Here is a 27,293-nt window from a genome sequence, read left to right as displayed (position 1 = left end):
TCGGGCCACCGGCCGAGCAGTTCACCAAGGCCGGTTTTGGTTCCCAGTCTGGCCCTGCTTCCTAACACCCATCACGCTAAGGCAGGATGTTTGGTATGTATTTTTCTTTTTTCAGTGGTAGAGTGATAGCACATGCCCATTCGTATGCAAATCAGCCTTGGTCCTGATCCAATAGGAACAGTACAGCTTGTACTGGCAGGCCAAGTCCTCCCTGAACCGGAACACCAGCAACCCAAGATCGGTTTCACCCTGACTGGGGCTCGTCAGTCTGGTGCAGCTTGTCCAGTAAACCCAGAATTGCTCGATGAAACCGACTTAACTCTGTGCGAGCTAACACCTTGCTCTGCCTCCACCCCCAGTTAATAATCCAGGTTCTCACAGTGTTGTAGAATCCTCCTAGTTGTGCATGTATTTTATTTGAAAGGAAATTAAACAAGATTTGCAAGCGTGGCTTCCAATACTAGCTACAAAAACTAATGTAAATGTTAAATAGTAAGATATCTAGGATGTCCAACACACTGTCCATTTTACCAGACAAATAAAAGAGCAGTGCCTAATGAAAAGGGAATATGGTACCAGCGTCTGCTGGAATAGCTGTCAAACTGCCCAGCTGAATTAAATACATTAACAAAGACCAGTAGTGTGGTAGAATCTGTCTTTGTAAAACGGTCTCTAACTGGGCAACGTTTAATATATGTAAATATATGCAAGTATAGTCACTAGCTGCTCGCTCCAACCTAGAGAATGGCTTTAATTTGATATGTCACAGGAATGGATGAGGAGCAGAGCGTGCATAGATATGAGTGGATCAGCTGAGACACTAAAACAAGTATCATAAGCGTTGCTGCAGAGTACACGAGGTCAGAAAAGTTCCAGGACATTACGCAGTCACCCTACGCACCTGTGGAATATGGAAGAAAGTCTTGATCATTCCGTACATCCCAAGTGAGATTTTCACTATAAAGGGCCCGGAAGTAGTCGCTGAGGGTGGCATACTGTACTCTCACACCATACTCCTCAGCACGATTATTTATGTAGTCAAGCAGTGGATCCATGTTTTCAAACTGAACTGATGAGTTGAAAAATTGTTTGTCACAGCCCTACAAATTAAAACGAATGAGAAATTAAAGCAAGAAACAGGGAAAGCAACCTGAAATGCAGCTTACACAAATATACTTTTCTGCCTTAGAAACACACGTTCTCAGTACACGTTGCTTGAAATCTGCACATCTTCACATTTATGCATGTTGTTAGATCTGTGCTACACCGACACCCACTGCAATAGCAAATTTATTAAAGTCTGAAGGATGTAACTCCCAAAATGAAAAGTTTCTTGATAAATGAAAATTCCCAGTAAATCTGATAATGAAATAATTTACTTCTGTAACTCGTGGGTCACAGGGGACGCATTAACTACACTTGTCTCGTATGCAAAAGATGAACTTCCACAAAAGAAATGATGAAAAAATCTTATCTCACAAGCTCATTCCAAGTTGCACTGTTACAATTTTCAGCCCAAGCCAGCCACCCCGTCACCATCAGGTAGTCCTTAAAGAAGCTAGTCTGGGTAGAAGAGTTGGTATTTGTTACATTTTGTAGATAACCATAAATTGTTTTTCCAGACCCCCGGCACCAAGGACTTAGTCAATAAACCAATCCGAATTAGAAAACTATTTGTACTGCAACCATTCTTCAACCCACTCAGTATTATTTGAGCGAGATGTGTTTCAGGAAAGACATTACAGGGATAGTTGATGTAGCCTCCAAACTTTCTTTCATGAAATAACTACATTCTCAAGAACACGAGGGGCACATTTTAAATACATTTAAAATCAAACTCCTACTCTAGTGCTCACCATATGAATTGTAAGTATAATGAAGACAAATAAAATGGCAGAAGCAATGTTCACTAAAAGCGTAAATAAAAGAAACCTCTCTAAAATGGCTATGGTGAAAAATCCATAGCAATTCTACCACCATATATTTTGGCCAGCAAAAAGTACACAATATTATAGTAGTCCCTGGCACCGAGGAGAATTATTTTGTACGTGGATGTGCTTCATATGAATGGGAAGGTTTCTGTAACTCGCAGCCCTGCCAGCCACTGACTGAAGGGGAGGGACTCATTGCCCAGTGATGCATGCTGCCGTGGGAGGAAATAAAACGTGAATAGCACAATTACAGATTAATGGATGAAGTCTGGCTGAAAAGCTCTATAGCTATATCAGAAACAATTTTAGTACAATCAAAAGGTCTTGGATAACACCCGACCGAAAAAGGACAACTGAATTGCATTGTTGCTAGCCTCTTTGCTAATGCCATTTAAAAAACATTTTGGTAAATCTTTATTGCAAATAGATAAGAAACTTTGAAAAGATGGGTAAACAGGGAGGCTTGCAAAGACAGATAGAGGGTTACACAGATAGTTAGTCAGTCAGATAGATAGGATGGTAGATAGTGAGACAGATGGAGAGATCGATAGAGAAATCAATAGAGGGATCGATAGTGAAATCAATGGAGAGCTCGATAAAGAAATCAATTAAGAGATTGATAAAGAAATCATAGAGAGACCGATAGCTCGATAGATCTGTAGACAGGGTTCCATACATAGACAAGGTTGCATGGATACATAGAGTTGCCTAGCTAGATACATAGACAGATTTGGATAGATACATAGACAGATTTGGATAGATACATATACCGATTTGGATAGATCGATAGATAGATCAATAGATAGACAGATAACAAAACAGCAGAGCTTAAATTAGTAGTATACAAGTAAAATGTCTATATAAGCACGACATACAAGAGCACTGAAAGCAATCTAGAAAGTCATACAAGCAGGACATACAGACTAAACTGGTTTACAAATATAACTCTAGTCCTCAATTATAATACATACCAGCACGACATACACAAATGCAGTTAGAAATGCATTTCATTGCGTATATACTAAAAAAGAAAAATTACATCTTCATGAAGAACAGTTTCAAATGGTCACTATCTAATATGTTGTGAAATAGCAGCAGTCAGGTAAAAAGGATAAATATGAATTTACAACTCCAGCTCCAGGACAGATAAGTTCTCTTTTGTGATCCTTATCTAACTAGCTTCTCTATTGTCTTGTTCATTTTATGCGATGTTTTTTAAAATGTTTTAATCCATTTTGATGTATTTTACATGTACCTGTTGATGTAGTTTACTGGGTGTCTTTCCCCATACCCTGCGCGCTCGCATTCTGGTGTTATCGTGCTTCTGCACCTTTTACTCGCTGTTTCGGGACTCTCCCCCCACCCCCCCCGCGCTTCCGCACCTTCCTCACGCTGTTTCGGGACTTTTTCTCCCTCCCTCAGCGCCGTTTCTATCCCTCCCGCCTCCAATTTATGGAGGTTGGACTCTACCTTGCACTGGTGCTGTTTCCCGACGCTCATAGCCGATTTTTCATCCCGCAGTCCGCCCCACGGTACACTCCGTTATTTTGCATGTTCTGCCCTTTTGGGGGCTTTCAGCGGTACGTTTCCCCTCCTCCATTAGAGGAATGAACCTTGGCAACGCGTCGCTAACGTCGTCGTGTTGCCAAGGAACATTCCTCTCTCCTATCAGCCTGTATTACACGCGTCATGCTCGTCATGACAACCAGGCCATAAACAACCTCCGGTGATCGCGCTCGAGCGCATTTCGATCACCGGAGGAAGACAGTTGTTTACCAGATACCGTTTTTTCTCTCCAGCCTACGCTCCCTCTAGTTTAATAGGCAGACTGCACTGCTGATTTAAAATTAACAGACTGTTGAGCATTTATTTTATCAATTTATTTCTCAACCTTATTTAAAAAAAAAAAAAAATACAGATCTAACTCAATATTATTATTTACATCATTATATTTATTAAAAAAAAAAAAAAAAAGAGAGAGAGTATTTTATTTATTAATATTTAATTATTAAGATAATATTATCCCTACCTTCATCTATCATATCTGATTTCGACTCAGACGAAGCAGAGGCTAGTGCGCCTACCCCCAATTTAAATAATGAGGCTTTTAAAGAGATCATTCACGAGGAAATGAGATCATGTATGTTGGAGACCATGTCCAAAGTAATGACTTCTAAAAGATCTTTCCTATCTGATGAAGAGATTAGCTCCCTTTACCAACATACTCTCTCTAATGATGATCTCACTCACACAAGGGGAAAAAGAACCAAAAAAAGTAAGAACATAGAATTTTTCCCCAAGAGCACTGAAGGGGCTAGTACCTCTTTCTCCCTGGGTGTCCCTAGCGGCACAACATATAAAGGTGTCCCTAGCGGCACAACACATAAAGGTGTCCTCAGCGGCACAAAATATCATGGTGTCCCTTGCGGCACAAAATATCAAAGTGCTCTAAACAATGACCTCGCTACTGATGATGATCTCTACATTGATGACGCCTCTGACTCTCCGGACGAATATGTCCTAGACCTAGATCAAGACGATCTTGAATTTAACTCTCTAGATGAAGACCTCTCTCACTCAAAAGATACCATCTTAGACCCTTTGGGCCAAGAGATGTTTTCTCCTCTCAACATTAAACATCCCAGGAGCTCAGACTGGATTCCTCACGACCATGTGAGCAAATTTATAAACAAATGGCTGAGAAACCCCCTTGATAGAGATGCTCGGAACCTACTAAGAGCTGAATGCTCTCGTCCTTCCATTGCAGATAAGACTTGCCAGACTCCTAATCTCGACCCAGAACTTATCAAGTATCTCTTCAAACTCGGAAGAGATCCTAGAAAGGGTATGGAGAGGTCCTTAAAAGGCTGCCAGGATAGGGTCCTTGACATTCTGGGCCCATTGGCAAGAATCATCGATATTTCGGAAGAAAGCCATATTAATGGCACTCCCCTCGACACAGAACTCATTAGAGGACTTAGTCAGAGAGCTCTTGTTCTGTTAGGCAACGCTAATGCCAGCCTGAATTCCGAGAGGAGAAGAGTGGTCCTAACCAAGATTAGCCCGAAACTCAGTGATCTAGCAGACAAAGAACCTTCTGCCAACCCTAAAGGCTTGCTTTTCGGAGAAGACCTGATTAAGACCCTAGGGAAATACGTTTCTACGTTCACAGCCCTTGATAAAGCACATCAGAATATGAAGAGAGTGTTTAACTCGAATAACCTTTTCGCAAGGGCCGGTAGACGGGGCCAGTCTTCCGGCCGATTCAACAGAAGGCCCTACCCTAGAGGAAGAGGTTATGCCGGAAGAGGCTTCTTCAACCCAAACACTCCCCAATTCTTTCCGCAAAGAGGAAGAGGGTTTCGCTCAAGAAGCTTCAGATCCCGCGGACCATCTACCGACAACAGCAACCAAAGTGAGTATAATTTCTACCCTTTCCCCTCATTCCCCTATCCCCAAAGTGGGTGGAAGACTCAAACTCTTTTTCAACAACTGGAAGTTGATAACACAAGACCCATGGGTTTTAAATACCGTGAAGGGATTCATGATAGACTTTATCCAAACTCCTTACCAATCTTCTTTCCCAAAAGAAATGCCTCTTTCCCTAGATCAGGAAAAGATTATAGAGGAGGAGATCTCCTCTATGCTTCAGAAGGGTGCTATAGTAGAAGTCCCTTTAGAGATGCTAAAATTCATAAGCACCCTCTTCCTTGTCAAGAAAAAAGACAAGGGGTGGAGACCCGTCATAAATTTAAGAGCCCTCAACAAATTCCTTGTCTACAGACACTTCAAGATGGAAGGTATTCACCTTCTGAGGGATTTACTTCTAAAAGACGACTGGCTTGTAAAGTTAGACCTAAAGGACGCCTACTTCACGATTCCTATGGCCAAAACCCACCAACCCTTCCTTCAATTTCTTTGGAAAAACCGTCTTTTCCAATTCAAGGCTCTCCCCTTCGGACTTTCTTCAGCCCCCTGGTGTTTCACCAAGGTAATGAGATCAATCGCTTCCTGTTTAAGAAAAAAAGGTATCCGCATGATAGTTTATCTAGACGATATCCTCATCCTCTCTCAGGACCATTGTCAAATTCTCCAAGATCTAAATACTGTGATGGACCTTTTGGAAAACCTGGGGTTTATTATAAACAGAGAAAAATCCATCCTTTCACCTTCAAAAAAAACTAGAATTCCTTGGTTTTTCAGTAGATACCACAAGTTGTCTACTTCTCCTTCCTCCAAAAAAGATATCCAAAATAAAAAAAGAAATAAGACATATCCTAAAACTTCAGAGTTTTCCCCTAAGGGAATTAGCCAGATTACTAGGTCTCCTTTCCTCTTCGATTCAAGCCATCTTCCCAGGCCCTCTAAATTACCGTGCACTTCAGAGAGTGAAAGCGAGGGCCCTTCAATCGGGCCTCTGGTACGGAGACCTTATCTCGCTAGACCAGGAGGCCAAGGTAGAACTGACCTGGTGGTTAAACAACTTAGAGGCATGGAATGGGAAAGCAATTTTTGGCTCAACTCCAGAATTCGTTTTAGAATCAGATGCCAGCCTTCATGGCTGGGGAGCATGCTTTCAAGGCCAGAACACTGGTGGAATTTGGTCTCCGGAAGAATCCTTACATCATATAAATTTTCTGGAATTGACAGCTGGTCTTTACGCCTTGATGAGTTTCAAACAATTCATTCAGGGCAGGTCTATCATCCTGAAAATAGACAATATCTCCGCCGTAGCCTACATAAATCGGCTAGGTGGAACCAAATCTGCCGACCTCTCCAATCTTGCCAAGAAACTTTGGATGTTCTGCTTGGAACACAAAATCGCCTTAAGAGCCGAATATCTCCCAGGCAAATCCAATGTATCGGCAGACTGGAATTCAAGGTTCCTTCTGGACTTCAGCGATTGGAAACTCAACGTCTCCGTCTTCAATTCCCTCAACTTCTATTGGGGACCTCTGGTTTTAGACCTCTTTGCCAGCAGATTAACCTTCCAAATCAAGAATTATTACAGTTGGATTCCAGATCCGGGTGCTCTGGCAGTGAATGCCTTCCTCCAACCTTGGCAAGGCAGAAACAGCTACGCCTTTCCCCCCTTTTCCATGATTCAGAGAGTGCTTCAGAAAGTCAGACTCCACCAATGCTCAATCGTGTTAATCACTCCCTTCTGGCCCTCTCAAGCCTGGTTCCCAACTGCCCTAGAGATGAGCTACGACTCCCCATTCCTAATTCCCTTCCTTGCGGACCTTCTTACAGACATAGACGGTCATCTTCACCCCATGGTTCAATCAGGGAAACTGAACCTTCTTGCCTGGAGAGTGTCAGGAGATCCAATGATCTCTCAGGACTTTCGTCAACAGCTTCAACTCTCCTTGGCGAATCCTGGGCCCCTGGCACACACTACCGATACAACAACATTTGGAAATCTTGGGTTCGTTGGTGCTTGGAAAGGAATCTGGATTCCGTTCAGGCACCTATCGTTGACATAATCAACTTTCTAGTGGAACAATTTGAAAGAGGCCTTAGTTATAGATCTATCAATTGTTATAGATCTGCCATCTCCGCCGGCCACTCCCTCGTCAACGGTAAAACTATTGGTAAAAATGCAATTATTTGCAGGGTCCTTAAAAGTATCAGACTCAGAAGACCTCCTAGACCCAGATATCAATCCCTTTGGGATGTGAACCTAATCCTTGACCTTTTTTCAGTTTGGCCCATTAATTCACTCTTAGACAATAAAAAAACTTTCTATTAAACTAGCTACTTTACTTTGCTTAATTTCCTGTCGAAGAGTCTCTGATGTCAAGGCTCTGGAGATATCTAATAGATCTTATAGCATGTTCGGAGTAAACTTTGAGCTCTTCAGAAGAACAAAGACCATGTCCAATTCTATTTTTTTACCCTCGTTTTGATGATTACCCCAAACTCTGTGTAGTTGACTGTATGAAAGAATACGACTCTAGAATGAATTCTCTTCGACCTCCTAGTGCAAACCAATTGCTCATTTCCTTCGTTAAACCACATAAGCCTGTTTCTTCCAGTTCTATCTCTAGATGGGTTAAAATTGTGATGAACCTAGCAGGTATCGACCTTAATATTTTTAAACCACACTCTATCAGAGGAGCTATGGCCAGTAAGTCCTTCTGGTCAGGAGGTAAGTTGGATGATATCCTCAAGGCTGCTGATTGGTCTAATGCTCGGACCTTTGCTCATCATTACTGTAAACCTATCCCGCATGTGTCTGACGTAGTATTACAAAGCTACCAACAAGCATAATGGTAGCCTCCGGTCTTGTAATGAAATTGCGATTCTCCTATTTACATGACCAGAGAATCTGGATTTCATTAAAGACACGGAGGCTAACATTATCCCCCCCTCCTCTTTCCCTTTGGAGGTTGTTATGCTTCTATAGAAATTATTCTAATGTTTATTATTATATTCTATAGGTATTATATTGTTGACTTGACTTGTTATTGTTGACTTGACATACTTTTCATGCCTTTTATACATTGTTGTTTTTCATGAGTCTTTTACTCTTATTATACTTGCACTAATTCTCTCTCTTTTGCAGATGCTCTCTAAAGAATTTTTTGGATTTGAGTTTCTTCTCCTTCTCCATCTTCGGTGTCCTTCCTTCTACGACTTCCTACATTTCACCAAGACGTTTTTTCTTCACTTACTAAGTTCAAAGGATTTTATCGAACTTTTCCTGTTTTTCGCGATTTAAAAGAGGCAGAATACTGTGGGCTCATGCCTTTTACTATTGTTAATGTTCTATTTGGAATACTTCCTTTGTGATGTATGCGGCTGTCCTGGTGACGCAATTAAAAGTGTAAGCATAATGTTAGCCTCCGTGTCTTTAATGAAATCCAGATTCTCTGGTCATGTAAATAGGAGAATCGCAATTTACAACAGCACCAGGAGGAGAAGGATCCAATAAAGCTGGAATGTGCCCTGTAATCAACATGGCAAACTGGTAGAACTCACCGTGCTATCTCATCAGACTCTTAACACAAAAGCAACACCAAGGTAATAAAGTAAAAACACTGGCACTGAAGAGAACTATCTTGTGGGCAGATGTGCTCCATGTGAAAGAGAAAAATGCAGTCACTCAAAGGGAAGTTATCCAGTGGCTGAAGTGGGCTGACCCACACCCTATGCTGTTGTGGGCGGAAGCAATATGTGAATGACACACCAATAGACCAATGGATGAAGATAGCTGGCTGAAAGCCCCTTTAAATAACTATATTATACATATATTTAAAAAATAAAATCAATAGGTCTAGGCTAATGCCAGACTTAAAAAGGCTTTATGGATTTTGAATGCATCATTGCTGCAATGCCCCTGACAGGATAGTATTCATATTAGTAATAAGTCTTTCCCATACTGCACAATTTATCACTCAAAGGTAAGCATTAAATATATTCTAGAAATTCACCCATTATTTTAACTAACATCAAGTTATGAGTTCTGGAAATACACTCATGTTTGTCTCAAACACACACTTTCCTATTTTGTTATTCATATATTAATTTAACCACACAAAAGTTTCTAATTTAGTAAGCTGGGCTGCACACAGAAAAGCTACTTAGAGACAGCTGGAGAGCTACCACTTGCTCAGGAGCTACTCGTTGGAGACGCCTGTTTTAGGCGCTAATCTAATTCCAGCACAGCAGAAAATAAAAATCTATTTCTTAGAAGGTCACACCCACATGCCTGTTTGAACAATAGTTCTTAAGTTCGATGCAGTCACAAGGTCTGCGGTTCGCATCTTACAAGGATAGCTGCACCGATAAGTCAGAAATTAAAGGCTAAAGGCTTCCTGTCCCAGTAGACTTCAACCAGGACAGGCGATATGATTCTGTGTGGCCTGTACTAGTGTCGTCTGGTGTGAACATTCTCCTCTATCCTTCACGCTCTATGTTCACATTTTATATCAATCTTTTTATTGTTAGAAACTCTTAGTAAATAAAATTAACATAAAGTGCCATGATGCCATATCAACTATTTTTATTCTGCAAGATAGCGTTTAAATTTTTTTTTTTTTTTTTAAATGTAGTTATCAACCTTCTAGAAAACTCTTAGAATGAATAACCAGTTAATGCAAAATGAAGCAGTAGGTGTTACAAAGTAAATACTGCAAATATATTCACATAAGGATGATTATCACATTGCAGAACATAATAATATAAAGTAAATGTGTGTCATTTTAATCACATGCATTCAGCATTTAACTAAACCTACATATTCACTTTTGATTGATTGACTGTCACATGTAGCTCTTAAAGGGGGGGAACACCCAGAACAGAAAAGACACAATACTCAGAACTAGCTGACACAGTTATGGGCATCTACAGCTTAGAAGCACGCCCCCACATTTTGAGTGAGGGAAGCAACAACATTTTAAAGGAATCCAGTTTTCTGTCAAGTTCTATAAAGATGATATCGGTAAAGATTGAAATCATTGCCCCAGGGCCACAATACGCCCATGACTATAGAGCTAGCACCTGCCCACTGGTGCTGTGCACTTCCATCCTACACCTTGCAACACCACTGCACATTTAACTAAGCCAAGTCTTGTTCTACCTGCCTGAAATAGAACAAGGTTTCCTGAGCACTTTGTAAATCAGATTTTTCAAAAACTTTTATGTTCAGGTTTTTTATTAACAATCTTTTATACAGCCACAGAATCTCAGCATCAGACAGTTAGATTTGCACTTACTGCATTCACTGCAGAAGTCTGATTACCTGTAATTACATTGTTAGAGCAGGGGAAAGAGCTACCTGATCTATTGGAAGGATGCACCTCCCTAGGGCTTCAATGCAGCTCTCGCTTTTAAAGCTCCATTCAGAAGTTGTGGACAAATGAGCAGTGGGATAATTACTACTAAGGAAGTAGGAAGCAGTAGTGTCCACGTGGGCTTCAGCAGGAAACAAACAGGTGATGTTGGCTGTAGAAAACGAGTGGAGCGCAAGTCTGAAGATCGAAGCTGGCAGGGGTTCATGCACTTGACTGCTGTAGTAAGAGCTCCATCCCAAACTGGGCAAACAAGAAATACTGGATTTGGGTCCTTGGAGGCCTGCGGGTAGGGATCATATTAACTCATGCCTGAGGGCACGGGAGTGAACCAGAACTCCCCTATGACATCTTCCTTCTGCCGATTGACTTTGTGGCACAGAAGAAGGTATGATGTTGGATCTGGCAGATCTGTCTGGCTATGGGCCCCTGTTGGAAAGTATCACCTTGGTGGTGGGGGGCCAAGTCTGGCCGCCGACTGTCATGGCTGCCTCAACGTAAAGCTGCTCCGGCTCAGAGGGAGAAAAGACTGCCTGACCACCTCCCTCCGCATGCCCGGCCATCCTGATTGACCAACCTCGCTAGCAGAAGAGGGGGAGAGCAACACCAGAGTGTGAGATGCCCTAAGGACCGAACCAGGGATCCTGTTTTAGCCGGCTCCCTGCCGCGGCCTGCACAGCTACTTGAGACTGGCCGCTTGGTGGTGAGAGGACGCACGAAGTGCCTCGTGGCCCAGCACAGACCCACCTACTTTTCCTTCAGCCTCAGATGATATTGCGCGGCGGTGTCCCACACAATGTAGATACTACCGTCTTGAGAGGAGACCAATCTTCTCAGAAGGCGGTGTTCGAGCCGGAGCCGCTCCTGCTCACTACCACTTTTCCACCCGAATCTGCAACATCCTGCCGCTGCCTACACAGCCAATCCACATCGAAGCGTGAAGCTGGAGCAGCAGCTTTCTTAGCAGTGCCCCCACTCGCTGATTTCTGCCCCTCCCAGACGGGCCCCTAGCAGGACTGTGACTCCACCCCAAGGTGAGAGAGGGGAAGTATCAGGGTCGCGAGGCCCCATCTGGGCCACTTAGACTGAGCGGCAAAATCCTGCACAGAGGGCCTTGCTGCTTTTTGCCCTCCTCACTTCGTTCTTGAGCCATTGGCTATAGTGAGAGTAACAAGGAACAGGGGAACCCTGTGTGTCAAGAGGGACCAAGGGTATATAGTATTTTTAGAGACATAGGTCCCTACCAAAAGAGGATAAGAGGCATAAACATAGAACCACAAATCAGTGCTGTGTTGATTTATCCAATTAGAAAAGATTATGTTTATTAAACCTTCATAAAAAAGCAGTACATTAACAATCTAGTGGGTAGCGTAGCAGGGTATGGAAATCAGCAGATGTCCAAACCTCAGGCATTCTCAATCCAGGCCGATACCTGAATGTACAATGGCCAATAGATACTCAGGCTGAACCAGGAACCAGTGTCCTGTAATGTTAGCCCCGTCTTCCGGGAGCAATGCACCGGAAGGGAGCATCTTTCTCCTTCCAGATGCTCCTTTCCGGTGCATTGCTCACGGAATACGGGGCTACCATTACAGGACACTGGTTTCTGTTTCAGCCTGAGTATCGATCGGCCATTGTACATCGATGGCTCTTAGAGATTCAGGTATCGGCCTGGATTTTTGACATACAGGCACTCTCAGGCATCTAAAAAACCTTTTGTCCTGATGATGATACCCCTACCTTTCAGCAGAGATCGAAACGTCGTCGACACACACACACACTTTGACTCCGAATGTATAACAAATTACGTGGAGCACGAGTTGTCCTTTCTCATTGTGACTGCCTTGAAAAAGTATTGCTAATGTGACTTTTATAAGTGAATGCCTAAGGTCTGGAAATCTGCTGATTTCCATACCCTGCTACACTACCCACTAGATTGTTAATGTACTGCTCTTTTTTATGAATGTTGAATAAACACAATCTTTTCCATTTGGATAAATCAACACAGCACTGATTTGTGGTTCTGTGTTTATGCCTCTTGTACTCTTTTGGTAGGGACCTATGTCTCTAGTAATTGGCTACAGTGAGGCACACCATCCTGTTCACCCTCCACTGGCCCTGCTGCCTCACAAACTGGGCCCTTTGCTTACGGAGTCTCCAGGCATCCTGCTTTCTGCGGCCTAGCTCAATGAGGGTGAGTGAGGGCTCATCATTCGCTGGCCCTGAATCTCCCTCACCCCCTGGGCGTTTGGACCATGTCTGACACTGCCTCTGCCTATGGGGTGTGAGGGGCCACATTTGTTTCATCGTCTCCTTGGCTACTACTTCACCTATATCTGTCTGCGGATACTCGCCGCCTTGGTTCTTTGGCAGGTCCTGGCCTGCTTTTATTGTGTGGGCCCTCCTGACAAGCCTCTTCGCCCTGTTCCCTATTGCACACAGGTCCACCCACTTTGTAGGACCGAATGACAACCATGGCTAGTGGTAAAGCTACCCGACAGCTGCTGTTTATTGAGGTTGTGGGGTGATCAAGGTCATCCTTAGGCGGCACCGCATCTCAGCCCTCAGAAGTGTCCATGGAACTTATCCTTTAGGGAATGTCGGTGGTGGGGGCACAGCTTGGGTCCATGGATTAAAAGATCTCAGACCTTACCCTAGATATGAAGACCCTGCTGGTGGACTTGAGCACATTTTTTTCTAAAGCAGATGACCTGGACAAGTGGACAACCCTTCTTGAGGAGCAGCTGGACAATGCAGACTCATCGGGCCCAGACATTTGGTATCTCAAACAGAAAGTGGCAGACTTGAAGGACAGGGCAGGACGGAATAATATCAGGCTTAATGGCATCCCTGAAAAACTGGAGGCAAAAAAATTGTGTGGTGGCCGCCCGTATGTTCCCCCTCCTTGGCCATTATCTGCCTCCCTTACCCCTCGACCTTTCACTCTCAGGTCCACGACTCCCACTCCCTAGTGTACTACTTCCTGGTGATGCAAACGGTGGTTGCCCATACTAAGGACATTGTTTTTTTTTGACCCAGCACTTTGACCACTCTCCCATAGGTCCGTCAGTAGACTGGAACATTTACCGCCCCCACAAAAAGTCATGGGACTTTGTCTCCCGTTAGAAAATGCTGGCCGACCGGGCATGCTTGAAATTTCACCTTTTCACCTGGGGCTCAGTCGTGTCCCCTCAGATACTCTTGCCACACCTAAGGCCACCATGAGAGACCAGACTATGAGCGGCTCGGCCCTTGCAAAGGAAGATAGGTCGGACCGTTGATGTCGGGACCCCCACATAGGAACTTGTATGATACTGTAGCATTTACTTTTGATATCAAGGGAAGCATTTTACAGCTCAAGTGTTTAAATAGGAGGGTGCCTTCTTTTTTCTGTTTCCCATCCACCTCTGTTCTCTCTCCCATATCCCTGTTTTCCTTGCAGAGGAGTTCTTGGTTGACAACCAGTGGTGATATCTAGAGTTGAACATTGTCTTATTAATGAAGTTGGTTTTACTTTTCTGAGCGATTAACGAACTATGGGCCCAATGAAAAAATTCTAGGAATAGTGATAACCTAATTGTAATTCCTAGTGGGTAGCAAATCGACGTACCTTATGAATATCAATGAAGTAGGTAGCAGTTTGCTACCAATTAGGAATTGCAGCCATCACAGGGATGGTGGCCTGCTGGGACCAGCAGACTTCTATGTCTGTGATTGGTTTTTAATAAAGCAATCTATTTAGTTTTTTGTTTTTTTTAAATGCAGCCTGTTTTCCTTGAAAGAAAACGGGACAAGTTTAAAAAGAAAAAAAATGAAATCCTGAAGTTTGATTGTTTAGGTGCAGGCAGTTGTCTGTGGGACCACTGCCTGCCCTTAAAAATTATTTGTATCAACATTCGAAAGGAGTCCCATGGTAACCACCTCCTCTGAGGTGTCGATAACAAATGAATTTTTGCAACCATAATTTGGTCTCAAAATATTCATACATACGACTGCAAATTGGTATCAGGAAGGGATGCCCTAAACACGCCCATTCCAAATACCGCTTTGCAAACCCAAATTGCAATTTTGTAGATTTTAAAAACCTTTGTGGTGGTCACAAACGACACGATTCTTTAAATCAGCCATCCCCTTCATATCGCCTGTATAACGCACAAAGTCATTCAGACTTAAAAAAATAACACTGCACATATCCGAAGACCTAGGACAAGCAAGAAGGAAGGAAAGACTGATCCTAGAGATTCTTGAAGCTAAAAAAAACAAAACTGACAGCAAGGCCTTTTTGTGTTTAGCATCCAAAGTCTAGAGCCAAATTCCAGAGGACATAAGAACCATCACCAAGTTACTTAGCTTCTGCAAAAAGCTCAAAATGCACCTCTTCAAGCATCAACTTCCATAGCTTTCCTAAGTCCTTCTAGTTTATTTGGTACTTGTACTCCTCTACGAGCTTCTCTTATATTTTATGTATCTATAGTGTACTGTAAAGACCACAGTGCTGCAGTGAATAACGCCATGCTCAATAAATACCACAAATAAATACATAACTACCATATGAGGGCATAACTCTTGCTTTTGCACTAACCTATAAATAATGTTCCTGGATAATTTGTGGTGAAAAGACTGTGTAAATCCAATGTTTTGAAAAAAATACTATGAGTTTAAAAAAAACATACTCACCATTGAACTTTCTCTCATATGCACTTTCTTCTCTGGATGGAAAGATGAGCCAAATACCTGGTAAAGCAGTGTACCAAAAATGAACTAGAAAGCTCATGTGCACCTGTGCATATTCTGTGCTCTAACCTCCTTTACCTCATCCTTTTTACCTTTGATTAACCAGAACTATATATATAACAAAACATAAGAGAAGGGAATGGCAGCCGGATCATGCACAGTGTTCTTCCCTCATAATACTGGGATGATTTCAACATGAAGGATGTTGCGGGGAATATCCGCAGATGATATTCTACTGTATCTGACTAACACCAGCCAACCTCTGGACAGACTACGAGAGATATTCCGCGTATTTGGGGAGCACTCTGGATTCGCCATAAATTGGGACAAGTCATTATTGTTCCCGATGGGGAGGGCACCGGTGGGAGGGCATCCTTCCCCTACCATCAAAAGGTGGAGACAGTCTAATTCAAGTACCTGGGGCTCTGGATAACCCAAACTCCAGACACATTCCATGAGGCCAACCTTCAATCCCAACTTAGGAGACTAGAACAGGTAGTGAAGCATTGGCAATAGCTGCCAATCTCATTGTTGGGCAAGGCAGAAAGTTCAAGATGGATGTGCTCCCGAGGTTTCTATATATTTTCCAAAATACCCCCTACAAGATTCGGGGAGTGAGGGGTGTTGTTCTTTGCGAGGCTAGACTCCCTGGTCCGGCCCTTGCTCTGGGAGGGAGGACAACCCCGGATAGCCTTGAGGGTACTCCAACGGTCAAAATACGAGGGGGGTATTGCCCATCCCAAAGTACCTAAATACTATGAAGTGATGCTAGTAAGTTCGGTAAATAACTGGGCGTAGATGGACTTGGAAGACCCGGCTTTCAGACGTGACAGGGCAGAAATGGGAGGGAAGAGCTACTTAAATGCACTATACGTACGTAAAATATCACCCACAATGTGCCCGGCCATGAGAACGGTAGTGAGTGTATGGAAAAATCTAACTAAGGAAATGGGCTGGCAGCACAGATTACCTCCCAAAACACTACTAGGGAGGGCTCCCGACTTAGACCAGTGACAGCGCTGCAAGGCTTTTCTGTTTGGGCCGCAATTGGTTTATCTACTCTGGCGGATGTGTGGATGCCAATTGGGTGGTCCCCTTCTCCCACTTATAGCAAAAGTAACAAATCTGCGAAAACAAGAGGCAAAACTATGCAAACATGTGCCATGCTCTTAGAGTACAGCTAGAGGAGGAAATGCAGGAGGACTCCCCTTTAGAGATCAGACTCCCAGAAGGGCCAGTGGAGAACTAACCGATCGCCCAGGCATACAGTACAGTAATGAGAAACACCCAGCCCATCCTAGTGACCCTGCAAGGTAAATGGGGACAGGACCTTGGGGGTCTAGAGGAGGAAGACTGTCAGGAGGCACTGGAATTTCCTGCAAAGGTAGCAATAAAGGCCAGTTTAGATTGATTCAGATTTTACACAGGATGTACTACATGCGCACTTTGCTACACAAGATGGGGAGAACCGATATTTGGATAGCCATGGGGATGTGGTTTGGAGGGCACCTTCTGGCACATACTCTGGAGCACCCCCGCTCTCAAACATATTGAGAGGTGATAGCAACATCACTGGAGGCAGCAACAGGGGTTGTGTCAGAATTGATGCCAAAGCTGGCAATTTTGTGGGTCTGGGACCCAACTGACCACACAAGATACCAAAAACTACTGATAAATATGGGATGCATGATGGCAAAACAAGATATTGCGCAGAGGTGGGGAAACAGGAATGGACTTTTGTAAAGTGATGGAAAAGTAATCTATAAAGCAAGAGGATGCATGAAAACATTTGAGAAAATATGGGGAGGGTGGGAGGAGACCGGGGGGTTGACTGTAGGGGAATAGATAGTAGGGACTTGAGGGTAGCTGCTCCAGCACCCTGGACTTCAGAAAGGGAGACGCTGGAACAATGATGATGGACATATCTGAACCAAATAGTGTATCCTTAGTAAAGGGAGATCCAGCATGAACTGTACCTAATACTGTAGAACGTGTGCTTAGCAGCTGCCATATTATGTATGTTTATTGTCGTAGAATTTGAAAACAAATAAAAATATATTTAAAGAATGTTACGGGACTATTAATACCTTAAGGATTCAGCTAAAGATGGCATTCAGCATGAACAAAAAGCATGGGGTGTCACCTACACCTAAGAGTTGGTGTCTGAAGGCCATTGTCCCTCAACACATCAGCTTTATTCTAAGATGAGAAGGATGCCTTTAAACACAAAAATACTCCACTAGAGGTGTTGTGGCCGGGTGCCAATGGAGTGCGAAGCACTGCCAGCTAGCTGGCTGACGGGACAGAAGCCACCCCAGAAACACTAAATGGCAGTAGCTCTTTTGCCCCAACTCATACAACTAGCTGGAAACTGAGGGAGAAAGCATTGTGGGCCTCTGCGGAGCTCAAACTGCACTGAGGCCGAGAAGCCAAATGGCAAACACAAGCTCCTCTGCTCATTCAGCAGCCGCTGACACAGGCAGAGCTGCTTGGACTGTGAAGGATGCGGGTGGTAACAAGAGGCTATATGGACTGCTGCCATCCCTGCAGTGCGATAATCAACCTGGAAGACCACTGGAGATACTCAGAGCTGAGTTGGAGGTAATAAGAAGCCTCGACTGAGGAAAAATGATAACTGCCATCGGAGAGTCAATTGGAAGGAACTTCCCTCCATTCCCCCACATTGAAGCATCATGAGCAACACACACAGGCCGGTAGCTGTATAGAATCTCCCTTTGCTCGAACCTGGGAGAATAGGAGGTTGGTGGAGGAAAGAGGTAATCAGAGGACCCACGCAATACAAAGCTGCAGGACAGAAACTGTATTAAGGTTCCTGAGATGGAGGCATAAATAACTGGAGCAGCACAACAAGAGAGCGAGAAACTAAGAATATTAGAAGAAATCCAAATGTGCTAATTACTTCCCAAGAAGCTAGGGGATCATTAGAAGATCTCGAGTGAGACAATATAAATGAAACAGGAGTGCAAACAATACAATACACTGCAAAGCGATGGGAGAGAAAAAAATACACTGAGAAACTACCTATTCAAGAAGCACCACATTAGAACAAATGAAAAGATGCAGCCAGAGGCCACCAAGATCAAAGTGGACCCAGGAAGGGTGCACCACAATAAGGAGCAAATAAAAACAAAGAGGCAGCACATGAAAACCTTTACAGCAAATACAGGCAAAATGAGCCCTCATACGAACAACCTGAAGTAGAAACTAACCCATTCCTCTCCCACAAGCTAACTTGATAAAATGCAATAAATTACGCCGAGACAGCGCTAGAGGCAACAAATCTGTACCATGGTGATAGGCCTGGGTCTATTATGCAACAATCAGTGCAAACCCACTGACAGAGTAAAAAAAGACAGAGGAGTCCATTGGAGAAATTCATTCAGTTACAGATAACCTGCCAAAACAACCTTATTGAAAGGGTTAAGACCTTCCAAGGTGGAGTGGAGGAATCAGAGGGGCAGAGCCAAAGGAATAATGTATGCATGGTGGGCCTTTCAAAAGGAGCGGAGGGTAACAATGTAGTGCAGATTTGAAGAACTAGATAAATATAGAAGTGCCCCAACCAGTGGTTAACCCATTTTTTATTGTACCACAGAGTGAGTTAACAATTCAAATACATTGCATGTCCTCTCAAACCACAAAAACATAACCCAAGACCACAAAAAGATGCAATGATGATCAGGATTATTTAATTTACTGGCCTGTAACTACCTGGTCATATAGACAATGCACTTTGTATTGGATGAGTGAGCCTGACCCACACGTAAGTGCCATGCTTCATCATAGGTGACCTCATCTTGCCCTAATAATATGGTACTATCAGGGTGGGTTCAACATCTGAACAAGGGAGTTCTTAAAATAAAATAAAAAATACTGGATAATCAATGGATCCACATCTTTCGGCAGTGGTAGAAGTACTTGCTGCCCTCGAGTGAGCACAAGAAAGTTGGGGCTTAGACTCTGAACTGTCCATGCTGTCCATGAATGGTGAGGCAAAATTAAGACTCACTCAAAGGTGATGACCTGGGGGTGGCAGGATAATGGGGGGTGGGTTATAGTGTTATGAGATGATAAATATTGTTAACTAAATTATGCCTCTTCTGTGGTACATTTCTGATTGTAATTGGCCTTGAGGGCACTCAGTCTTTTTGTGATTATCGACCCCAGCTCCTGGAGCAACTGGGTAATCCCTATCTTTACGTATTAGTAGATGTAGAGGCAATACATCCCCATCCAGGAAGCTATACCATGTGAAATCGTGAAATAAGGGGTACAAACAGAGCCAGTCAGAAAGCAACACTATAACGATAAAAGAAAAGTACATCCAAATAAAGTTTCTAAAGGTTTATTAGGAGAACAGCACAGTACCGGACTACAGTCAAGGCAGTCAATTCCCAACTCACTATACCATTCTAGAGCTAGAACATAACACGGGCACCTGGACGTAGGACATTGAAATGAAAACAAGGCCCTTAAAACAACAAACACCAGCTACAAACATGGAGCCTTAAAGAAATAGCACATACCATATATAAACAAGTATATATAAGCATGGAATTAATTAACACATCTATCCCCTACAAACAGACCCACAGGGACCACACTAAACATACAAAATAAAACTGCCCACACACAACCAGAGACAATACAAGACTCACACACTATACATAATCTACAAGGAGGCTTCATGTCATGTTCATTTTGCTTCATCTTTGAAGCCACAGTCTACAACTGATCCCTTACACCTGGAATCTCAAACGGAGCTTCTTTCTCGCCACATTCACATCTAGCCCCCCTTCTGACATTCCAGACCTTTCTATCTTGAGTGACCACACTGTTCCTGATGACCTTGGCCACTTTCATAGCCTTACAAAATCTGGACTCACTTCTGGTTAAAACTCCTGGCTTGCGAATCCCGATCCAATTTCCCACCATAAAATCAGGTTACTGAACTTTCCATTTGGAGTCATAGGCACACTCAACATTCCCCAGTTTCTTCTTTCACCCTTGGGCCAACTTCGTCCTCTTCTCCAACTGCCTCCTCTTGAACCACAAGGGACATGTTATGTTATGTTATAAGGGGTTTTGTTAAGCGCTCAGCTACTCAAGCAGAGTGTCCCGGCGACATAACTTTGAAACTGGAGCCCTACCTTTAAGCAGTTTAAATGGACTAACCTCCGTTTTGGTATGTGCTATAATACGGTATGACCACAACTTGTCCTTCCATTCCCCACCAAAATTACATGCCCACAAGATGCTCTCCTTCAACACACGGTTGAACCCTTCCACCTGTCCATTTTCCAGAGGTTCATACAACACAGAGGTTACATGGTGAATGTTGCAATACCTGAGAAAACTCTCCATCTCATGTGACCTCAACTGCACACCATTGTCAGTGATGAGAACCTCTGGTTAGCCTTCCCGAGCGAACAGCTTCTTGAAAAACTCAATTACAGCCACTGTGGTAACTTGAGACACAAATTTTACTTCCAGCTTTTAAGAGTGATAGTCCCCCAGAACCATGGCATATTTACATTCATAGGGTAAAAATTTAAAAGGACCAGAAATATCAAAATCTACCTTATGCCATGGAAATTACGGCCATTCAACAGGACACAACAGTGCCCGAACCACTATAAGCATCTTTGTGCTTTTTGCACATACTTCACATTCTCGCACAATCCTATCCACGATTCCATCAAGACCCGGCCACCAAAGTGTTGTCCTCACCAACCTCTTCATGGACGACATTCCTAAATGTCCTTCATGGGCTAAAGACAGACTGACCTCACGCAACCCCATGGGTGGTATGCATTTTCCATCCTCAAACAACATTCCTCTTTCTACTTCCGATTCCCCAGACACTTTCCAGAATAGGAACAACTCAGCCGAAACCTTCTTCCTTCTCGGCCACCTTTTCTTTTGCATTCAAAAACACTTTCTATTTTAACAACACATCCCCTTGTTCAGAAATCCTCCAAATCTCCTCATCTACACCCTAAAGTTATTTGGACATCACATCTGCTATGTTAGCTCTTACCTTTCAATCTCCTGCCCCATCCACTGTTTTCTTATTGTCACACTGCAGCCTTGGCAAACATAAGCAGTGACATTGCTTTGTCCAGGCACATGTTCCACCTTGAAAATGTATCCTGGAGTCTGGAAATCAACCTCGCAATACGCAGGGTGGCATTGCAACCCTGCCCAGGAGACAAAACTAAAACCAGGTGTTTGTGATCTGTTTCTAGGATGAAACGAGAACCCCATAAATAAATGCAAAAATGCTCCACTGCCCATACGCATTCTAGCAACTTCTTCTCAATCGCAGCATACCTTCTTTCTGCATCATTCAGGGTGTGAGAAGCAAATGTCGCATTCCATTCCTCCCTATCACACCTCTGTAACAACACACTTCCCACACCATGAAGGCTATCATCAACTGTTATTATGCATTTCTTGTTTACAAAAAAAGATTTAAGTGTTGGTGTCCCCGCAATCACCAATTTAAACAATTCAAAAGCTTGGTGTTGTTTCTCTGACCACAAGAACTCCACATTCCTCCCACTCCACATTCCTCCAATTCAGCTCTCTTAATATTTTATCCGCAAAGTCTCTGATGAACTTACTATAGTACTCGCAGAGGTCTGCAAACAAGAGCAACTACTTCTTATTGTCCGGTGCAGGTGCGTTGACAATGGCATCTACCAACAAATTCTTAGGCACAACCCCTTCCTTTGAAAGGGTATGTCTCAGATATTCCATAGAGACTCAAAATAACTTACACATGCAGTTAGCCATGGTCCTTTTGACACGTTTACCCCCAAACCTTTTGCCTCCTATTTTTCTTACCCTGTTTTTGTTGGCTATAGGATTCTGGGCATTTGCTCTCTGTATAAATTGTGATATGATTGATTAGCCATGATTGGCATATTTGATTTACTGGTAAGTCCCTAGCATAGTGCACGATGTGTGCCAGGGTCTGTAAATCATATGTTACTAGTTGGCTTGCTGCACTGGTTGTGCCACCCACACGAGTAGCCCTGTAAATGTATCTCAGACCTGCCCCTGCAGAGTCTGCACGCGCAGTTTTAAACTGGCATGCTGTCCTGGCAAGTGCACCCACTTGCCAGGCCCAAAACTTCCCTACATGTAAGGTACCCCTATGGTAGGCCCAAGGTACCCCCCATGGGCAGGGTGCAGTGTATGTGAAAGGTAGGACACGGACTGGTGTGTGTGACATGTCCTGATAGTGAAATACTCTGTTTTTCATTTTTTACTATTGAAAGGCTATCTGTCCCATAGGCTTATCATTGGGGTTGCGCTGTGACATTTTTATATGTGTAGCTTTCCATAGGGACAAGATCCAAATGAAGTTTAGGCTCTCTGAACTCAGAATTTATTAACACACCTTTTTGGTGAAGGTGGTTTTAAAATTCTGTGTTTGGAAATGCCACTTTTAGAAAGTGGGCCTTTTTTGACTTTACCATCCTCTGTGCCTCTGGCTGTTTGTGTAATCAGTGTCTGGTGTTTGAGTGACAGGAGCAGAGATGTGCATTCACTTTAGACAGTCACTGGGGGGGTTGGAGGTGTGCCCTGCCATGCCTGGGTGACTCATCGCTGGCCTGAATAGACCTGGTCTGCAACTCTGCACTTAGAGTGCTGGGCGGAGTTTCGCTTGCACCTGAATAGGCTGTCGCCTTTTTCACAATGCTGCCTCTGCCCCATGTGGTCATTCTGCACCAGGATGGAAAGGACAGGTTTGGACGGGATTAAGAGACCCTTACAGCAAAGAGAACAATATAATTTGGGGTATAAGTATTGGACCTAAAACCCCAGGACTTTATATTACTTCAAGGAACAAGAGTACCCTGCCAAGACGAAGAAGAGCAAGGAGTGCTGCCTTTTCTGTGTGAGGGGTGGGTTGGCCTGCAGTTGCTGCTTCTGGCTGTGGTGGAGGAAAATGACTGACTCTTTTAGCCTGCTGTGGTATCCTGCTTGTGGAGAATCTCCAAGGGTTTGTGTGTGCTGGCCTCCTGTTTTTGGAAGACTCAGGGACATCAACGACTTCCTTCTGCACGCTTTCCCTTTGCTTTGGGGAAGTTCTGGCACGTGTGCTCTATTTTGCAAGAGCCCTGATGCTGCCACTTTGTTTACAAAGTCTGTGTGCTTTCACTTTACTTTGCACAGTCCTGGTGCTTAGTTCTGGAAAATCTTCCTTCGTCATGCATTTACTTTCATTCCAGAATTTTCTGGTGCTAGCAGTCTGAATAGCACCACCCTGGGACTTTCACGCTCTCCTTGACAAAACAGCTGTGTGCCCGGTTTCATTCTGCTGCCTTATGAAAACCTGTGCTTGGCTCCCTGTGAGGAAGAATCTGTGGTGCTTCCCTCCACCGGTAGCAAGGTACAACTGAGAGCCCTGTGAGGGCTCGGGCTGGCGAAACCCCCGGAACCGGGTGACGGCCCTGCCCCCTCCTCTTTGCTAGAGCCGGGGCACCACTCGAGAGCGGGCAGCGACGTTTTTACTCGTGAGGCATTGTTTTCTTGGACATCAAGGGGGTGACCTCGATGGAGGTCCCTGGCCCCAGAGTGAGGTGAGGCAATGAAATTACTGCATAACCTCTAAATGAAGCGCAAGTGCACTGCGGTTTCCTAGGGTGAAAAATGGCGATTTAGGTACAATGTGAATTACTGTATGTTATATCCTGAGGTGAGCAATTATGTTGTGTTTTTGCCCTACAAAGGGAGCCTAACAAATACTGTTTCAGGAGCTACCTAAAATGTACAGTGATGGTGTAGGGTGTTGTGTTTCAGGATGTTCCATGACATGGGCAGCCTATAAGTATTTACTTTATGCACTAAATCGTGATATTATGACCAGTGCCTAGTGGCACAGGGAATCATTTAACTGTGGTCTATGTGTTTTTATAATACAAAAGATATTTGTATATACCCTTGTGTGGAGTTTCTTTTTGTGGTGTGCCTAGGGCATCACTGGTGTGTGTGTTGCACACAAGCTTTACACATTGCCTCTGGGATAAGCCTTACTGTTCTGACAAGCTACCAAGGGGGTGAGCAGGGGTTATCATGGGTGTGTAACTCCCTTATCCTGACTAGAGCGGTGGGTTCTGCCTGGCTTAGGTGTATACCCTAGTCAACCCGAAACCCAATTTTCAAAACGTGCACTCTTTCAATGTCAACCCTTGCTTTCCCGACAAACTTCTTTCATGTGCTTCAAATGTTCTTGCTTGTTTTGTTAAAAGATCAGACTGTCATCTTGGAAGCACTTAACATGGACTTCCCTGTCTTTGAAGATGTGAAACATTGCCCTCTGAGACACCGATGCCGCTGACGCAAGGCCAAAAAGCCTCCTCTTAAACTGGAACTTACCTTGTACAGTAATGAAAGAGGTTGGAATCCTCACTCAACTCAATCTGGTGGTAGGCTAAGCACAAGTCCAGTGTAGAAAACACCACTGTACCTTCCAACATACTCAATACCTCGTTAATGTTTGGCAATGGGTGTTAGTCTGCCATTATGTTAGCATTGAGCGCGCTACAGTCAATAAACAGCCTCAAAGTTTTATAAGCCTTGTATGCCAAAACTATGAGAGACACCCATTCAGATGATTCCACCTCCTCAAAGATCCCTTCACTCAACATGAAATCCAGAATACTCGAGTTCATTTCTCACATTAATGATTACCCTTCTTAGCTTCTATCTCACTGGTAGAGCCCCACTCCTGAGCATGATACAGTGAGAGTACCCCTTCAACTTGCCCAACCTTCCTGTAAACTCATCAGAAAACTAAGAAATTAGGCAGGCAAAATCCTCAGGATCACTAACTACTAATTTCGGCTCCTTGCTACATGGATTCAATATGATCTCCAGCTTCCACTAATATTTCTATCTCAAAACATTTACACCTTTCACCGCCAAATACAACTTAGTGTGCGCCTCCCTTCCCTTGAATGTAACATCTCTCTCAGTATAATCTCCCATTTCAATGGCCAATCAATCAAACCTTTGAGCCAGAATGCCTGACTCCTTCTAATCTTCTCGATTTGCGATATCTCCAAACCTTTCAACAAACTATTGCTCAGTCATTCGGTCCAAGGTGATCCTGAATCCAACATAAATTCCAGATCTCTATCAAGAATCTGAACTCTGCACTTAGGGGGTTACCTAATCACTTTCTCCCACTCCTGAGTGGGAAGGGACAAAATGATCCCCTTTTCCCTCTGACTTTCTTCGTCACAAGCCTATTTCACACAAGATATGTCCCTCATGTACGCCACCCTACCATTAGACGGAACAGTAACTTTCTTCTTCTCCCCTTTAAATACCTGTGAAAAATGTCTTGTCCGTCCACACTTACTACATTCCTTCCCACTAACAGGACAGGAGGTGACAACGTGAAATTACTATAACTACCACACCTATAACAGGTAAGCGTTAGGTCATACCTCTTCCTTGTTTGTCCACTTTTGCACACAGAATTGTCCCGAACTTCACCCACTTAATCAGTCGTCTTCACACTTCTTCCAGCATTCTCTTGCACAGACTTCATCCACTCCTCCGACTGCTCAATAGCTTTAGGAGTGTTGAAGGCATCCTGTAACATTAGGTCTCTCATCACCCAAAACTGCTCTTGTACCTTCTTATTCTTAACATTCACAATTATCTGATCCCTTATCATTTCATTACTAATAGCCCCAAAGTTACTGTGTATTGAAAGCCCCCTCAAGGCTGTCAGGAAGGCGTTGAAAGATTCCCCATCATGTTGAGCTCTGGTATAAATGTTGAACCTGTTCAATGCCACACTGGAGGAAGGTTTAAACCCAAGTTCTATTCGCAATAAGGCCTCCTCAAACACATTACGTTCTCCTTCTCCCTATGGAGTAACTTGCAGCAAACTTCTAAATGTCACCTGACCCTCTGAGCCTAAGCAGTTGAGTAATATATTATTTTTCCTTTCCGCTCCCATTGTATCCCCATCAATTGCTTTCATATATGTAAGGAATTCCTCTTTCCATCTAGCTCAGGGTATCGGAGGATACCACTAGTGGTGTAAAAATGTTGTAGGAGGTTCAAATTACATTTTTACTAAAGCAATGTGGATGACACCCAGGAACAGACACTTTGTAAATAAGTATGTGTAGATAACAGCCCTCACATAAATTGCACAGATTTCAACACACAAGTCAAATAAACAATCCAATGAAGACACTGGTGACCCCTTATTTTGCCATGTGCATCGGCATGAAGTACTTTGAAGAACAAATCCCCAAACAGCCGTGCACAGTGATACCATAAATGTAAATAATTAAAAACTTGTTAACAGCAGTGCTCATGGGTGCTGCAGAGAAAATATGTTCAATATGATGAATTTAGTTCAGCTAACCACTCCACTCCAGCCATGCACGTCGGTACTGAGAAAATGAACCGAAAATCCACTTCAGCCAGCGCCGAGGATAAGATAGTGGAAATCTCTTTGCCATGATCTAAATTGCGCCACAGATGATATCCTGCATCATCTGTGCATCAAGATGCCAGAAGGCATAGAAGCCCGACTTCAAATTTGCGTCGCAGGTATCTGTGCGTCAGCCCGCCACGCTGGAGCAGGTCCATGCTCCTTGGACGCACAAGCTCCTTGCGTGAACACTGCCCAGTGTTGCTAAGCGACATTCTTCGGTGATGTTGACCACAGCTCCTTTACTCTGTGGAACAAATGCCGGAGGCGCTGCCCCACAAAGAAGGATACCGCGAAGGTCCCGAGGAAGTGAATTCCAGGCAACCACTGCCTTGTAAG

The 27,293-nt window shown here is 43.6% G+C and overlaps 1 protein-coding gene across 1 annotated transcript in view; it reads right to left on the bottom strand.

The window, feature by feature from the left end:
* MAN2B2 (mannosidase alpha class 2B member 2) overlaps positions 1–27,293 on the bottom strand; it is a 389,507-nt gene that overhangs the window by 204,836 nt on the left and 157,378 nt on the right. The window contains exon 7 of the mRNA XM_085642446.1: positions 902–1,100. Within this exon, the coding sequence (XP_085498572.1) occupies positions 902–1,100 (199 nt within the window). The remainder of the gene's footprint in view (positions 1–901; positions 1,101–27,293) is intronic.

The sequence above is a fragment of the Triturus cristatus genome, chromosome 2_2 (assembly GCF_964204655.1).
Source record: "Triturus cristatus chromosome 2_2, aTriCri1.1, whole genome shotgun sequence".
Classification (NCBI taxonomy): domain Eukaryota; kingdom Metazoa; phylum Chordata; class Amphibia; order Caudata; family Salamandridae; genus Triturus; species Triturus cristatus.
The sequence above is the reverse complement of the archived record's forward strand: the minus strand, read 5'-3'. Positions and strand labels throughout refer to the sequence as shown.